At 30.9% G+C, this 17,873-nt stretch overlaps 1 protein-coding gene across 15 annotated transcripts in view; it reads left to right on the top strand.

The window, feature by feature from the left end:
* The window catches only part of Nedd4 (E3 ubiquitin-protein ligase Nedd4), a 31,020-nt gene extending 13,147 nt beyond the window's left edge, over positions 1 to 17,873 (top strand). For 6 of the 15 annotated variants that reach the window (XM_085197608.1, XM_085197612.1, XM_085197610.1 and 3 more), the window contains 15 exons: positions 142 to 171; positions 2,321 to 2,436; positions 2,910 to 3,027; positions 5,159 to 5,752; positions 7,131 to 7,212; positions 7,558 to 7,656; positions 8,220 to 8,348; positions 8,486 to 8,610; positions 9,141 to 9,282; positions 9,855 to 10,064; positions 10,692 to 10,798; positions 11,360 to 11,493; positions 12,150 to 12,378; positions 12,903 to 13,072; positions 13,485 to 17,873. In XM_085197608.1, coding sequence (XP_085053734.1) covers positions 142 to 171; positions 2,321 to 2,436; positions 2,910 to 3,027; positions 5,159 to 5,752; positions 7,131 to 7,212; positions 7,558 to 7,656; positions 8,220 to 8,348; positions 8,486 to 8,610; positions 9,141 to 9,282; positions 9,855 to 10,064; positions 10,692 to 10,798; positions 11,360 to 11,493; positions 12,150 to 12,378; positions 12,903 to 13,072; positions 13,485 to 13,587 — 2,388 coding nt within the window. In that variant the 3' untranslated portion in view covers positions 13,588 to 17,873. Of the gene's footprint in view, positions 1 to 141; positions 172 to 895; positions 956 to 2,320; positions 2,437 to 2,909; positions 3,028 to 5,158; positions 5,753 to 7,130; positions 7,213 to 7,557; positions 7,657 to 8,219; positions 8,349 to 8,485; positions 8,611 to 9,140; positions 9,283 to 9,854; positions 10,065 to 10,691; positions 10,799 to 11,359; positions 11,494 to 12,149; positions 12,379 to 12,902; positions 13,073 to 13,484 lie in introns of all 15 variants that reach the window. The other 9 variants (XM_085197613.1, XM_085197614.1, XM_085197615.1 and 6 more) reach the window with 3 other exon arrangements.

Consider the following 17,873-nt stretch of genomic DNA (forward strand, 5'->3'; position numbering starts at 1 on the left):
AACCATTGTAGTTTCAATCGATTGATGTCTTAGTTTCATTATTTTAATGTATTTTAAAGTTATGTAAAGTTGCTACAAAATTCATACTATGAAATACTATTTAAGAAATATTTTTATAATTTTTCTTTATTTAATTTTTAGTCTGCCATGACTAGCATGGATGAGGAACAAGTAAGATTTGTTTTGTTGTGTGTGATATTTATGTGTGCGCTATTTACACAGTAGTATCATTTATATCAACAGTGCTTAGACAATAAAAAAAATGTATTTGACTTTTTTAAGAATTTGCTATGCTTTTTATCTGTCTTTCATGAATTCAGTTTCTTATTATTTTATAATTATGCGTTCAATCGATATTAACAAGATTTGTAATGAAAGTGGATTTTTTATAAAATTATTAAAAAATATTATTAAATATATTAATTAATAGTATTGTTTTTATTTATTTTTTTATTATAATACTTTATTACACCATAATTGATATTAATTAACTTAAAACAGGAAAAAATAAAAAATAAAATGACATGATTTGCATGTTAAAGAATCAAAATAATTGTAAAAATTCGAATGAATACAGAGGTGTCATCAATCACGTCCTCTCCGACAATAAGAATAAATGTTATAAGAAATACTAATATATAGATTTCATCAATATTTTTATTCGTTACTGTAAATTATTCTGTATAATATATATTTAATATACTGTATATTATTATGTAGTTAAGCTATCTCTAATATCTATTTTTCTTTATTTTCTTTTAAATTCTTTACATTACATTTCTATTCTTTACATTACTTTCGTAAATAAGAAACTGTTTTTTTTTATTTTTTCAATTCAATTATTCACACATGCTTGTAAAGTAGTTGAGTAAAGCATAGTTTTGAATGGCACCAGGTGACGGTTCCGTCTCACGATGGCGAGGATTGGCTCGTGGTGGATGAAATGGACTGCAGAGTAGGTTTTTTTGTTCATTTTGCTTGCTTTTTTCGTATATTTATTTATTTTTACATAACAATACAAACAAACATATAAATACTATGTGGTGATTTTTCACTGTGCAGAGTTTATTTTAAATAAATCTCGCGTCCTTTCTGAGGTATAGGTACTTTTCAATAGAAGAAGAAGTAATCATGAAGTTTCCTTAAATCTAAAGAGAAACCACAATTAGCATAATAATCTAATGTGAGATCTGTCTAACCGAATGCAAATTTAGGCTATAAAACAGCAAAGACAAATTTTTTTTTTTTTTTTTTAAATACGGAATATACGGCGTTTTATAAATATTGATGTATCGAACGGCGGCGGATGTGGTTTATGGCGGATTACAGAGGACTCAGGACTCAGTCTACCTTTGACGACGGAATACTTGCAAAGTGTTTAAGACGTCAATTTTTTTTAATAAGAAAACTATTTTTTAGATAGATTTAGATAGAGGCTAATCGCACATGAGCACAAACGGGCGAAGCTTGTAAGTTCAATTTCCACTCGAGCAAATGCAATATTCAACATTTCCATTTTAGATTATTTGTAGAGGCAAAGCGAGGCGTTGAGTCCCGCCACTCAATACGACATGCCTCCAGAATTTGGCGGAAAGTGGGCGGCGGAGTGTCTTACCACTGGGCTCCTTTTGGCTACCCTGCTACATGCGCGATACTACAGCATGAAGCTTAAAAATATGCTCGATTAATCTAGTTAAAAAAATGTTGAAATGTGTAAAAATCTTTGTGTATGTTATATAATTATGCAATATTTATTTTATATGCTTAGGTATATGTATTATATATGCCATATAAAAATATAAAATAACAAAAACTTTTGGTAAAAGAGCTATTATACTAATATTAATTTTATCTGCAAACTTTATTTCTGGCAACAAAATATTTTTTTTTTATAATAAATATTAACGGATTTAATATAATTATTAAATAAATAAAAAATAAAAAAATATATATATATTAAAGTAAAAACAGAATGTAACATCCATTGAGGCCAGGGGTGGCCCAGAGGCACAAACGCGACAGGTTGATGATGGCGAAGCTTGTGAGTTCGATTCCCACTCGAGGAAATAAAATATTTAATATTTTAATTTCTTCGCTCTGGTGTGGAGGCAAAGCGCGGCGTTGAGTTCTGCCATTCAACAAGCAATGCCTTCAGAATACGGCGGAAATTGGGGAGCGGAGTATGCGGTCTGCCTTTCCCTTCTACATTAGGTATACAGAGTTAAGTTGGAAACAAACAAACTAACATTATAAAATAATAAACCTGATTTCTAGACAAAAGTTAGTATTATTTCGGTCTATATTTTAAATATTGTTTCAGGCCATCGGCGGCGATGTCCTGCCGGCGGGATGGGAGGAGAGACAGGACGCAAACGGAAGGACATATTACGTGAACCACATAGAGAGGTCCACGCAATGGGAGAGGCCCACGTTCACGTAAGTTATAAGTTCTTATAAAGTAACGTGGCCGTCGTGGCGTAAAGCGACGGTCGGTGGGTTCGATCCCAATCGAGGCAATGGGTTATTTAATATTGTTATTTCCATGCTCTGGTCATGTGGCAATGCACGGCGTTGAGTTACGCCACTCAACTTGAATTGTTTATTTCCTAAAACAATTATGTAACGACTATGATGCTAATTAGATTTTCTCTTACCTAAATAGAATGTGAAACTCTAGGAAATATATATTTAATATTTTCATTTCATCATTCTGGTAACGAGGTAAATAGCACTTTACACGTCTTCAGAACTAAATGGAAAGAGAGGAACGGAAGTGTCTTAATGGGAATGGACTGTTTTAGAACTAGGTTTCTAGGTTCCCTTTGCATATCTACTCTGTGTTTTTGTCCTTTCTGTGTGTTCATGTGTGGAATACAGCACGAAGCTAAAAAAATATTTCCTTTCCACAGTCGCAACATGAGTATAGAGTCTCAAGCGGAACGCATGGAAACGGCGGCCACGGAGTTCCACCGTAGATTCCACATTTCTGCTGACGAGGAACACGCTAGTCCTTCTACTCAACATCAGGTAAGTTTTTAAAGCTTAGAAACTGTAAAATTTAGGGATTTTTAGGGATTTTTTTGAAATTGGTTTAATTGGGGTAGATTTTTTTATTGTAATGTCAATGTGTATTGGGAATAAAATTAGTTTTTTTATTAAGTATATTAATAATTTATATTTATTAGTAAATAATAGATACATATTTCTCTAATATTATTAAATAACAATTATATAATTATGTAGCTTGGTTAGGAAAAGTTGATGATTTAATTACGTACTCCTATATAAAGTATTGTATATTTAAATTACATTAATACTTATAGGTTTTAAATACTAAAACAAAATATATGCATGTATTAAAGTAAATGTCATTCGGAAGCTTTTAAAAGCTTTGCAGGCGTCTAACTAAATAGACTTTATATATTGCATGAATAAAACGCATGTGTTATTTAGCGATTATTTATAATAAGTTGATTTATTATCTGTACGCTTAGAATTATTTGCATATATATAATCTACTATTGTTGTTATACTCTTTGCTTATTTTTTAGTTATTTTTATAGAGCCTTTAGGGGATTTTTATTTAATTGATATTAAAATGTCAAATTTAAATCGAATATTATTAGGGTTTTTAATAGGTATTGCATGAAACATGTCAAAATTAGACAAAAAAGTTTTATCAGAAATGGACTAAATTTATTCTACAGAAAAATTAAACAAAATTAATTACAATTTTATAAATATTACCATAATGTATTGAATTCAAAAATCAAGCGGAGTAAAGAGTGTTTTGACACTAGGTTCTCTCTGCCTATCCTGTTATGCAGGATAAAGCTTGAAGCTTGTGTTTAAGATATTTCCGCTTATATTACAGATTACTAATATTGCTCGGGCAGTTTATTAGAAAGATATGGCGATATACTACAATGGCTGACCAATATGGCTATGCTATTTTTGAATATATTATACGTAGCGTGTATTTAGTTAGGTTTAACGAATATATTTTTTATTTCAATGAATCCTAAGACAATCTAATAAATTCAAAAATTTTACAAAATTTTTTTAGTAAGTTTATTAAAAACAAAAACATGTATGTTCCTATTATCTTGTTTATATTTTTAATGCATAAAGAAAATATTAGTAGGAGTTATCGAACAGTGGTATATATAGAAAATGAAATTAATTGATTTTGGTAGCATATATAGATATGTTAAAGTATATGTTACATTTATTTAAAATATCTCTTATAATGATAGTTTTTTTTAATAAATATGATAATAATATCAAAATTGTATTCTGAAAATTGTTATCTTGGATGCTTATGAAAATTTATATACTATATCATACGTTGATAACATTTTTACTTTATTATCCATTAGAAAACTGCAGCATGGGCTTTTTGCAGGACATGGGACTACTAACTAAAATTAATTACAAAAATGAGTAATAATAAGTGCATTTTCACTATAAATGTACTTAAATAATAAAAAAATAAGAAAGTGGTTATTGTCTATAGTAATAATAGTGTAATAGTAGTGAAGATGCATTTTTTATAAATCTCACAATCATATCGATTAAAAATCGTGATCCATATTCAGTACCGTTTTATATATATCCGTTTAAAGTATATTTCATGAATGGTTATAATTATTCTGTAAACCTCATGTTCTAGATCACACTAATTTCAATAATGAATTGCGAAATATTGCAGAGTTTTTAAAATTGGAGTTTATTGAGATATATATATATTTTGGCAATAATTCGCAGTTTGTCCATTTTTTCTACAATAACCGGGGTACTCAGAATACATCGTGTTGTCCTCACTGGTCATAGACAGTTCGGCACATTTTTTTTAAATAGGGGGGTGAGGTTGTATAATGAATGTTATATTTTTAATCTATTGTCATATAGCCAATATTCTTTATTAATATTTTTTTGAGTGCAGAATTAAGAATTATTGAAATGACAATCTTTATAAATTTAGAGACTATAGCTATAGTGTTGCATTAATTTATTCAATATCTATTTTCACCTGGTTAACTGTTATAATTAATTCCTAATTCATTAAGACTATAAGGGATATTTAAAGTAATTTCGTATACTGAAATTGCTTTTAATTTAACACAGTTAGCTAGTGTCAATTCGCAATATCTAACAGGAGGATGCGAGTGATAGGCGACCCGAAAACTCGACTGAAAACACGCCTTATTCCACACCCATCCTTTCACCGGAGCTCAGAGAGCAAGCTCATACAGAAACTACGACAAATACAAGCAACGACTGTGATACTAATGTAAGGGTTAATCAAAATGGTGAGGACGATGTCGTATGTGGCAACGAAAGTAAAGCCTCGGCGACGGAAGTAGACAATAATGAAACTGAAACTGCTGAAAATGCTCAAGCTACTAATAGTCAATCTAGTCAAGATACTATTGAACAGGACGTCCCAGAAAACGATGAATTACAAACAGGGATAGCCTCAATGACTCTCCAAGATATCAATGACATGGATGATAATAATGATAACGAGTCCACTAATGGTATTATAGATGATGACGCGAGAACAGAAATAGAGGAAATAGAGTTCGGTAGAGAACGAACGTTGACTGACGAGACTGGTGATGGATCTGGTGAATCGTTGACCTTTGATGAGAACCACTTTAGCACGCCCATTGGTGGGGTCACTCCTGAAAGAAGGGCCTCCACGTCAAGAAGACGGAGGGCCACTACGAGCTCAATGGAAGACTCAGAGGTAAGCAGCGAGCGGGATTGAGGGCGTGACGTGTAATGTATAAAAATGATGTGTTCGTCCTTTCCAGTTTTAATTTTTTTTAAATTAAGGCCTATCTATAAATTATGTCAAAGGAATTTTATGATTATGATTTTTTGACCTCTCTCCCGTCCTAGTATAGGATAGTTAAATTTGCGAGACTCCTTTCCCAGTGTTGTATCATATATTTTTTAATTTAAATTAATCGAGCAGTTTCAAAGTTAAATTACATTCCTTGGCATACGATGTCTCATTTCTTCGATCCTCTCCCTTCCCTTGAGGTGATTCATGGATGGCCCTAAAACAAAAAAAGTTTATGCACTGCGTGTCATTGCCCATAAACTCGCTTGTAACGATTGTGCTTTGGGCGATTGTCTATGCGTGATGGACATATAGATATTGAAGGCAACTTGCTAAATTGTCTTATACAATTTTTGTAATGAATTTTATCTGTCTATATGTCCATGAGGATATGTGAAGGACAACAGACTGTGGCGTTGATACCCGTGCTCCACGCTTTAGACTAACACTAAGCTAACACTACTAAAGCTCAAGCGTCTCCACGATATTTTATCTGAGTCTTGTGCTTTACGCATTTCATTATGAACTATTTGTCGAATTTACCCGATTATTCGTGTATTCTTTGTTCCGATTGCTAGGCATTCAGATTTAGGGCTTAGGGCAACAGAGTTATAAAAAAACTGTTTATATTATCTATATCTAATCAAAATTTAATAGAGAAGTAAAATACTTTATTCTTTTCTTTTCATGCTGATTACTTTGATTTCATATTTCTGGCCTTGCTTAGATATTTTATGTAACTTCTTTATAAAAATTTCACATAGTATATTTTTGTCACCCATTTTTCATCTTAGGTCCGTCAGTTTTTACATTTTCTATTTTATTAGTAAGTTTTCTGTGACATTTGCAACGTATACGCTTTAAGGTTTTAGCTTTGATGTAGTGAATTAAAAAAGTGCGCTAAATTTTTAATCTATTGCGGCTTATTGATTCTGTAGTTTCTTTTTATTTTGTTTTGTCTTGCATGCAGTAGTTTTTGTAGTTTCTTCCGTAAATTTTGGGTGTTTTTTTTTGTAAATAAAAATATGGTGGCAGTTTCTTTAGAGAGATACAGATTATTTGGAGTAGCCCTCTAAAGTAAAGAACATATTTTTAATATATGCTAGTGTCATTTCATGTATAATTACAGAGGATCACTATAATTTATTTATAATATTTGGTCACATTTTAGTTTAAACAATAGTAGTATTTATCAATAAATGGGTTTATTTTTCATATTACATTGTAAATACAACCTTATGTAAGTGTAATAAGGTAATTTTTCCACGGCGTGTTTTAGGATGAAACAGATGGTTCCACTGAGAGTACAAGGAGCTCGAGCTCGAGCAGTAGCCAGAGTCAAAATTTACCTAATAGTGATGGTTTGTATGTTTTTGTGATGCTTATAAGTTTGGTTTAGGTTTTTATTGTATTTCGAAACACAAATATATATAAAAAATGCCGAAAGTATTAAGGAGTTTTATTTTACCAGATTATTTCTTCCAAAAAAGATCATATTTTTGAAAATGTAGAAGTGAATTACATATCGTTAGATACTCTCGGCTCAGTCAGCAAAATTCGGAAATTACATGAAGATAAACAAAATCGTATTGTAAAAAATCTAATCTTTTTTTGCTTTTAAGTTCCACATTTTCCACTGAATCCTGCAAACATTGCAGGGTGAGTGGCAGAACTCAACGTCGTAATTTAAATTAATTATTTTATAGGCTTACCCCCTGGCTGGAGCATGCAACGCGCTCCAAACGGACGGGTATTCTTCATAGATCACAACCAGAAAACTACGACGTGGATTGATCCTAGGACAGGTAATGTGTTTATCTTTATACAATAAAATTGAAATGAAAACGGCTATTTTGCATCTATACTTTTTATGTTGTTTTGTATATTTTTTTTTTGCAAAAAATTTTTTAATAAAAAATATATTTATTTATTGATTGATTTTGCGAATATCATTTTATACTTTATGTTAAATATTACTTATAAATAAAAGAAGATTGAATATCGATATATTTCTAATTAGCGTTCATTGAGTTACATTCACTTGTTAAATGGGTTCAGAGTGTCTTGCTGATATCTTGAATCTGTAATCAAAGTTTTTAAAATAAATAATTCAAAATAAATCATCTTCATGTTGCATGTCTCACACAGCAGGGTAGGGAACCTATTGTTAAGACACTTCGTTCCTCACTTTCAGCCGAGTTCTTCCTCCGCGTTTTTCCTCGACACTAGAGCGAAGAAATGAAAATACAAATGTAATTAAATATTTCATATCCTCGAGTGGGGATCGAACCAACAATTAGTCGATTTGATTGATGGCTTTTATTGGTTTCTTCCTCAGGGTATCTAAGTTTTTGTAATATTATTTTAGGCTGTGCATCCAGCTTGCCAAGTGCAGCGGCACCCAATGCTGGTGCTGAGGCGGATGAGCTGGGACCATTGCCGGAAGGTTGGGAAGAAAGGCTACACACAGATGGACGGATCTTCTTTATTGATCATAGTGAGTGTGTAAAACTACATACTGCATGCATGCAACTACAGGCAGTAACTTTAGTGAAAGTTTTTAATAAAGCTTTTAGTAAAGTTATTCGTTTGACGTTGAAATTATTTAATTTTGACTTGTCTAAAAACAAACAGACACACGTACAACCCAATGGGAGGACCCGCGTTTGTCGAACCCTCAAATAGCTGGTCCTGCCGTGCCATATTCAAGAGATTATAAACGCAAATATGAATATTTGAAGAGTCAACTGCGTAAACCTGTAAGTATTTGGTCAATTTGTGTTTTATTTTATTTACACCACTGTTGATGTGTTATGGCTGTGTTAGCTTTACCAAAGCAGGCAAAAGGAATTATGGCAGAAACACTACTCCCAAATTTTCGATACAGTACAATACTCACAACTGTCGTCTTTACAGTGAAACGATGGCCTTTAAAATTTTAGCTTCTTTTAATGTATATTTATTATTTATATTTCTTTATTAAGGCCATTCGTGGCGCAAGGACACAAAATGTGAATGTAAAATCGACTGGTTGTGGATTCTATCTCCATTCGAGGAAATTATTTAAATGGCGAATAAACGTAACGGAAACGGAAACGGTGAATATTTATTTAAATTTATGTTTTTATTTCTTCACTCTGGTGTAGAGGCAAAGCGCGGCGTTGTGTTCTGGCACTCAACACGCAATGCCGTCAAATTTCGGCGGGAGGCCACCCTACTGTGTGCTGGATTCAGCGTGAAGCTGGACTGAATTATTGCTTATATATGTATATATATCTTTTCTTTTCAGTGCAACGTCCCCAATAAATTTGAGATCAAAGTGCGTAGAAATTCCATATTAGAGGATTCTTATCGCATCATAAGTTCTGTTAGTAGATTGGATTTACTCAAAACTAAATTGTGGGTTGAGTTCGAGTCCGAAGTTGGTCTTGGTGAGTAAATGTTACTTAATGATTTTTTTTTAGTTCTGTATATTTTTATATTTAGCGGTCAAATAAATGTATTCTTTTTTTTGGCTTAGATGATATGTTTGCTTGTCATCTATTTTTACACAGTACAGACAATATTAACATTTTAATTAGCAAAAAAAATGATAGAGGTCTATAAAAATTTTAAGAAAAAGAAAAGAAAACAATTGACCTTCGACTTTGATTAACACTATTTTTATAGCTTTTTAAATTGGCCGGATTATAAACAATTATAATTAGTATTGTCTACAATAAATTAAATATAAAAAAATATCACAAAATTCATCAAAACCATTTTTTTTGTCGAGTTGATAAAAAATTGGAAACAATAATTTAGTAAAAAGAATAAATTAACCGAATGAGTTAATTAACAAATTTATCCATATATTTGTTAGATTTATACTTTACCTTGAGCACATATTGCTACATGTTTTAATATTTTTAGATAACATGTAAAAATTTGAACGTAGCAATATTCAAGAGGGTAAAAATAAATGTTACATAATTAATATATAATTTATTAACAATTTTAACAGATTACGGTGGCTTAGCAAGGGAATGGTTTTTCCTACTATCAAAGGAAATGTTCAACCCGTACTACGGTCTATTCGAATATTCAGCCATGGACAATTACACGCTACAAATTAATCCAAATAGCGGTGTCTGTAATGAGGAACATCTAAATTACTTCAAGTTCATAGGCAGAGTCGCCGGCATGGCCGTGTATCATGGGAAATTGCTTGATGGTAAGTCTGTGTTTTTTTTTTCATATTTTCTCTCTCTCTCTCTCTCTGTTCCACGCTATATCTCGTATGTAGCAGGATAGGTTGAGGAGTTTAGTGTTAACATGTTTTGCTTCCCCGCTTTTTGGCGAGTTCCGAGTTCTGAGTAGGCTCGTTACCAGAGCGAGGTAATGAAAATATTTAATATTTTATTTCCTCTAGTAGGAATCGAACCCACAACCTGTCGGGTTTACAATCACGCTTGTGTCGCTGCGCCACGACTGGACTCCAAAATTTTTTTTATCATAGATATGTTTTTTTCGGTGCCTTGTTTTTATTATTCAGATAATGTGAATGAGAAGAATTACTCTAATTCTATATAAAAAAGTTAGGTGTAAGGAATCTATGTTCCCTCTTCTTCCTTTCCATACCTTGTTAATTTTTCCTTATGTTACCATTTTTTATAGAACCCATTTCTTCTCTCTGGTGTCAAGGCAAAGGGCGGCGTTCCGCTACTCTATACGCAATGCCTCCAGAATTCAGCGGAAAGTGGGAAACGGAGTGTCTTAATACTAGGTTCCTTCTGCCTACCCTGCTGTGTGCGGGATACAGCGTGAAGCTGATTTAATTTATTTTTTTATTTATTTTTAGCATTCTTCATCCGTCCATTCTACAAGATGATGCTCGGCAAGCCCATTGAGCTACAAGACATGGAATCAGTAGATTTGGAATATTATAACTCACTTATGTGGATTAAGGTAGAAAATTGTATTATTTTTTAATGGTTTTGCCGGTTCGAATCAGTTTTTCGATCGACAGTTTGTTTAGTGTTCCGTAGCCGAATAAAATATAATAAATAAATGGAATCCTTGTATTTTAGCCATGTCTGTCTCTCTGTTCGTAACCTCCACTTTATTTCATGATTAATATAGAATATTTATTCCACCAAAGATCTTTACTGTTGAAACTTAAGACACCAACGTTTTTTATTGAAATTATACTTTTGGGGGCATTTGTTTTTTTTTATTTTGTTATTTTCTTTATCTTGCCAATTAAATAAATGTGGATTTAAAATCACTAGTGAAGGCTGTCCATAAATTACGCGAAGCGTGTCGAACGAAATGTGTCATTGTTTGAGAAGAGATCCTCCCTTTCTCAATTACAAAATATGTGACGTCATTGGGCGTCTTACTAACAAGACCAGCCGCGACAAGGGGTGGAAAAATTGCGAAATTTCTATTACGTAATTTATGGATAGTCCCTTATTTTTTATTTTTTGTTATATTTTACACAAATTTTAATATATTTTCTATTTCCAGGAAAACGATCCATCAGAACTGTATCTAACATTCTCAGTTGATGAGGAACAATTCGGTAAAACAATTCAAAGGGACTTAAAGACGGGTGGCGCTAATATAGCTGTGGATAATGAAAACAAGGATGAATATATTAAGTGCGTTTTTATGTTTTTTTTTTCACGCTGTATCCCGCATATAGCGGGGTAGAAGAAACATAGTGTTAAGAGATTTCGTTCCCCACGCAATACCTAATTTTTGAAACACTGTGTTGATTGACGGAACTGAACGCCCAGATTTGTTTTGTTAGCAGAAAAAGAATTTATATTTTCATTTCTTCGCTCTTGTGTCGAGGCAAAGTGCTGCGTTGAATTCAGCCACTCATCACGCAATGCCTCCAGAATTCGGCGGAAACTGTGCTACAGCGAAACAGAACAGGATACAGCGTGAAGGATTGGCTGTTTTTTCGATCAACACTCCGGAAAAAATAGTGTCATTTTCCCACTTTGGTAAGATTGGTTGGGGGGTTGAGTTCCACTGAGACATACCTTAGTATTAAGACATTCCATTATAAGTTGCCGGAATACAGTGTCAACAATCATTAAATATAACCAATATGCATAGAACCCAGCACCATCATGTGTATAATGAAAAACTGTTTCACTAAAACAGTATGTTTTACTTATTTTAGGATTTTTTTCTACTTTTGATTATATTCTTCTCGAGTGAACAATGCGCAAAAGTTCATAAACCGAAACTTTAAAGCGGTTACGATTCAACGGCTTATATTAAGACATTTAAATTTCATTTTCAGATTAGTAATACAATGGCGTTTTGTAAGTCGTGTTCAAGAACAAATGTACGCGTTCCTAGAAGGTCTAGGGGGTCTCATACCTTTGCCACTTCTCAAGATATTTGATGAGAATGAACTGGAACTGCTTCTCTGTGGCATCCAGCACATAGACGTGAGAGACTGGCGCGCGAACACGCTGTATAAGGGAGACTATCACGCGAATCATTTGGTTGTACAGTGGTTTTGGAGGGTAAGTTTAAATGTGTTAGTGTTTTTCTCATACACAAGTGCGGGGAAACATAGTTTTAAAATAGATGAATATTATTATTTTTTTAACTTCATGCTGTATACCGTACACACCAGAGTGTATGTAGAAGTAACCTAGTGTTAAAATATTCCGTACCCCATTCTTCTCCGAATTTTGGAGGCACAAGCGTAACGGTTGTGAGTTGGATTGCTACTCGGGGGAAGGAAATATTTTTATTTCTTCGGTAACAAAGACATGCTATGTCTCGATAACGACGGCAGTACGAGGGTACTGCCGACGGAGCGAAGTATTTTGTTACTGTGTTCCCTCTGTGTATATGTTATATGTGGTATTCAGTGTAAAGTTAAAAATTCAATTTAAAAAATAAAATAAGTTAAAACATATATTATATTATTCTTTTTATTTGCCTTTGTCCAAAGGTTTAAAGATTTCTGGTCCTTTTGGAAAATTTACACCATAACCAATAATACTTTTTAAAATTAATTTACAAACTTTCTTTTTGACAGGTAGTACTATCGTTCTCCAACGAAATGCGTTCCCGTTTACTTCAATTCGTTACAGGAACTTCACGTGTACCCATGAATGGGTTCAAGGAGTTGTACGGGTCCAACGGACCCCAGTTATTCACTATAGAGAAATGGGGTTCGCCCGATAATTATCCGCGTGCCCATACTTGGTGAGTTATATAGTTTAAATTTAATACAGTATCTGTATGTAATTAAAGTAGAGAATGGAGTGTCTCCACACTAGATTCCCTCTGCCTACCCTGCTGTGCGCTGGATACAGCGTGAAGCTGATTTTAGTTTTTAATTTGTTACTGTATCCCGAAATTATCAGAGTAGATAGAGGCAACCTAGTGTTAAAACACCTCGTAACGCACAGTTTTTTAAAAATTGCGTGTGAAGCATGGCGGAACTAACTCGTCGCGCTTTGACTTACTATCAAAGGACGAAAAAAAATACGTTACCCGAGTAGAAATCGAAGCCAAAACCTTCGTCTTTATAGCCAAGCTTTGTCTCACTGCGCCACGACTGCCTTAACACAAGTATTTTTCTAATTGTCTTAAATAAATCATGTTTTTTCAACAGTTTCAACCGCATTGATCTACCGCCATACGAAAGTTATCAACAATTGAGAGAGAAACTCGTGAAAGCCATAGAAGGGTCCCAGGGCTTTGCAGGTGTCGATTAAACATTTAAAAAAATATTAAAAACACATACTAAATGCCTTATTATATTATATATATGTATGTAAAGTCGTTGTCATTTCACGATGTTGATGAAAATTGTATATTGTTCTAGAAATTTCCATTTTGTAGTATTATTTTTTAACACTTTGTAGAGAGGCTAGATATAAACCACTTTATTCTCTGCTTTCTGCCTATTTAGATATGTTGAGTTGTGGAACTCAACGCCGCTGTTTATTTGTATAATAAACATGAGTATTTTGAATTGGAACCCTATCCATCGCTTTCAATATAGATGATTATATAATAAAATTGATAAATTTATATAAATATCTTTCCAAATTAAATACGTTATATTTCATTAAATAATACATACGCTTAATGATAACACTTACGATAAAATTATTAATTACAACAATCAATTCAAAATGCCTTATAATTTATATTATTATAATGAAAAAAAAAGCTTCATTTTAATACTTAATTATCATTTTCACAACTTATTTACTTTTTAAAAATATGTATAATACATGGAAAAAAAAAGATAAATGTTTTTTTTTAAATTGAAACGTTCCTTCAAAAGCAAACATCGATTATTATAATTAAATAACTTTATTAATAGAGAAAACAATTTACAGTGCCATTAGACAAAAAAAAATACGTTAATCAACCTACAAATTACATAATATAATATGATATATTACAAAAACTTTTTTATTTACATGAGAAAGACTTGGATGTTAAGAGTTCTTTTTTTTATTTAAATTTAGTACAGTGTAAAAATAGTAAAAAATAATTTTGTTTTTCAAAATACTTATTAATTATTATATATAAAAGTTATATGTAATGAGATAGACTAAATAAAATTATTGAAAATTATGATAAACTTAAAAAATTATTTAAAAAATCATCCAATTAATTCTCTTGTATAATCAACACTTACTTTACGGGGTTAAATAAGCAATAAACTAAAAAAAAACTTTAAATAAAATAGATAAATACAGTGTGCTATATAAATGATATATAGACTAATAATAAAAAAAAAATTCTTAGAAAACATATAACAAATTTAATACCGTCAATTTATTTGACACCGTCAAAATTTTTATATGTTTCCTATTAATATTTTATTTATCTCTAGTGTCGAACATTACAATAAAAATATAAATATACATATACTGTATTTAATACTTAATTGTATTATTGAAAAGGTTTTAATTACAGTATTGTATAGTTATGGGAATGGAGTGTTTTAACACTAGGTTCCCTCTGCCTACCTTGCTTTGTGAAACAGCGTAAAGCTGAAGCTGTATAATTATAAAATTGTATTACTATAGAGGTGTTTGACTTCTTTTTATATTAATATGTGTTAGAAAAATATGGTATAATAATATTTGTGATTAGAATATGTCATTTCGTGTCATGTTTATTAAATTGCACTGTTTCTTCATTTTGCTTATTTACTTTCATTAGAAAAATATTATTGTTTGTCTTTAGAAACGCTTCTTTTTTATAATATTTCGGCAAACGATCTCTATGGTTAAATACTTATTTAGAAAACATATAAAAATTTGAACCGGCGCCTTTTTAATACCGTTCAAATATATGGTAATCAAGTTTTCTGAATAAGTATTTTTCTTTTGTAAGTGTGGTTTTTTCTTTTACTTTTGTTCCATATATTAAATTACTATATTTTTTCTTTCTCAGTTTATAAAATGATTTTTTTTAAATCCTGATTATTAAGAAGTCAAATGCCCAATCAATTCTAACATGTCAATACGTGAGTGATAATTAAGTAGCCTTTACACAATATAAAGACAATTGAAAATAATATACGGTTTAAAGTTTTGTTTAGGAGTTTGTGACGTCACAGCTTTGTATTTTATTCCAATATTTTTATAAATGGTACAAATTAGGAAAATTTCTACTTTTTGTATGGAAAATTGTCTCATTTTATATTTTCAAGCGTGCCTTGAAGTACTTAAGCTGTTTCTTTTTTTTATATATAATGAGTGACTAATATCTCTCCTTCTTTAATTAATTTCTTTGCTTTTTCAATCTTCTCCTTTTTTTTATATAATATTTATTAAAATAAATCGACTTAATTCAACAAAAAATGATGTCAGATAATAAAGGAAACTTAATTATAATTATATAATTTGGAGGATGAATGCTGTACTTTTTTATTTATAACAATAATATATAAAAAGTGGAAATTTTCTCAATTTATTAATTTGATTTGAGATTATAATGATTTGGAGTTTTTGTGTTTTTGACCTTTTATTTCTAGACAAAAAACCATTCCGGTGGAATATTTTATTATCTGTGTTATGGTTCCCTGTATTCTTTTATATATTCAACATTTAAAAAATATCTGCAATATACATAAATGTTTTGATTTGTTATAATAATCTTTTTTATATATTATTATTTATATTAATTTCGTTTATACAATAGTAACGATAAAAGTTAATCAAGTATTCTTATTTGTTACTACTACTGTATATAGTCTAGGGTATGGTGTATAAAAATCACTATGTATAGGAAAAAAAATCACTAACAATTTCATCCATTAAATGGAATGATTTATTAAAAAAAAACAAGCTCTTATGTATTTATTCCATTATTACAACTGTATTTCAATTTTTAAGTTACTATTAAAAAAAACAATGGTTTACTTAAATCGTGTAGTTAGGTTATTATTTTTTTTAAAAGCCTAGTTTTAATTTAGTTTTTATAATAATTATTAATTAAATATACTATTTATCATTATTTTTAATTCGTTCTATTATTTCGACTTTGCTGTCCATATCGATCGATTTTTCGAAAAATCATTTTTTTTAAATACATATATAACGGCGCTTTATATTTACTATTATAGTTTTCGAAAGCATTATATACTTAACTAATAATATTATTATTTTAGATGTTACTGCAAGAGATGTCTAGATTATTTTCTTATTATAGTTGTTTTCCATTAATTTAATTTTTTTAACGAATGAACAACGATCTACGCGTCTTTTGTCCCAATGGTGGATATAATATAAAATTAAAATTATAATTTTTGTAATAGTTTTAATATTTTAAGCGCTTAAAAGATTTAAACGTATTGTTTTATGTAATAGAAAAACATTTTAAAATCATTAAGTGTAAATGATTGATGATCATTTTGTTTGTTCCATCGCAGTTTGCTCTTGGACTATAATGGTGAAAAGTGACTTGAACAAAGTATAATATATTTTATTTCCTGTATTAATATTATAAAAAAATTACGAAATTACGTTTTTTTGTTTTGAGTTTATTAAGATATATTTAATTATGCATTTTTTTGTTTCACGCTGTATCCCGTATATGATAGGGTAGACAAAAGGAACCCACGGTGAAGACGTTCTCCGGGCACCGCCCGAGAAATTTCCCAGACATTGCTGTATGAATGGCGAATTAAACGCCGCGCTTCGCTTATTACCAAATAATCAATTCCTTGAGGGGGAATCAAACCCATATCCGTTACGTTTACGACGGCCCCAAAATCTAAAGTGCAAGTTTACTTTGCTACGTACATACATTAATCATAAAAATAAGGTAGTAAATTACTTCTTTTTTGTGAGTGTCATGTTAAAATATGTTTTAATGTGGAAACATGTGCAATATTATCATATTTTAAAATATATTTTATTATAATAATTGTATGACGCAAAAGATGTATTCTTTTACGTCATGCAATGAGATAAATAACTGAAACGAGCAATTTAAAAATATTAAATAATTTGAAACGATTTTTTTTGTAACATATTTCATTCAACATTTAGGGATCCCTTAGACTGGTGGTTTTATAAGAACATTCTTATAAAGAGTTTATATTTATTTGAAACTCTTTAATTGGACCAATAAACGCGATGAAAAACTTTGAAATTCCAAGGACGATTAATCAGTTTACAAGCAAAAAGGCGGTGTTAAGTTCTGCTACTCATCACCCAATGCCCCGAAAACGGTCCTGAAAACCTGTTCCCTTTGCCAGGTTCCCTTTGCCTACCCTCCTTTATGTGATACAGCGTGAAGCTGGAAAAAAAACCGTTTAAAGAGTTTTCATTTAACATGTGTAAAAATCGCAAAATCAAAATCAAGATCCTTTAAAAATACGTTTAGATCTTTTAAGTAAACAGATGTATAATATTGATTTGGAATTTAGATTCGATGTTGTCTAAACGACTATTTTTATTACAAATGTACTGGAGCATTGTAAATAATTTATTTAATGAGGTATAATGCAATAAACAATCATTATATCGTT

Source organism: Heliconius melpomene, chromosome 14 (genome assembly GCF_056956725.1).
Source record: "Heliconius melpomene rosina isolate 202511_hmr_F chromosome 14, ASM5695672v1, whole genome shotgun sequence".
In the NCBI taxonomy this organism is placed as follows: domain Eukaryota; kingdom Metazoa; phylum Arthropoda; class Insecta; order Lepidoptera; family Nymphalidae; genus Heliconius; species Heliconius melpomene.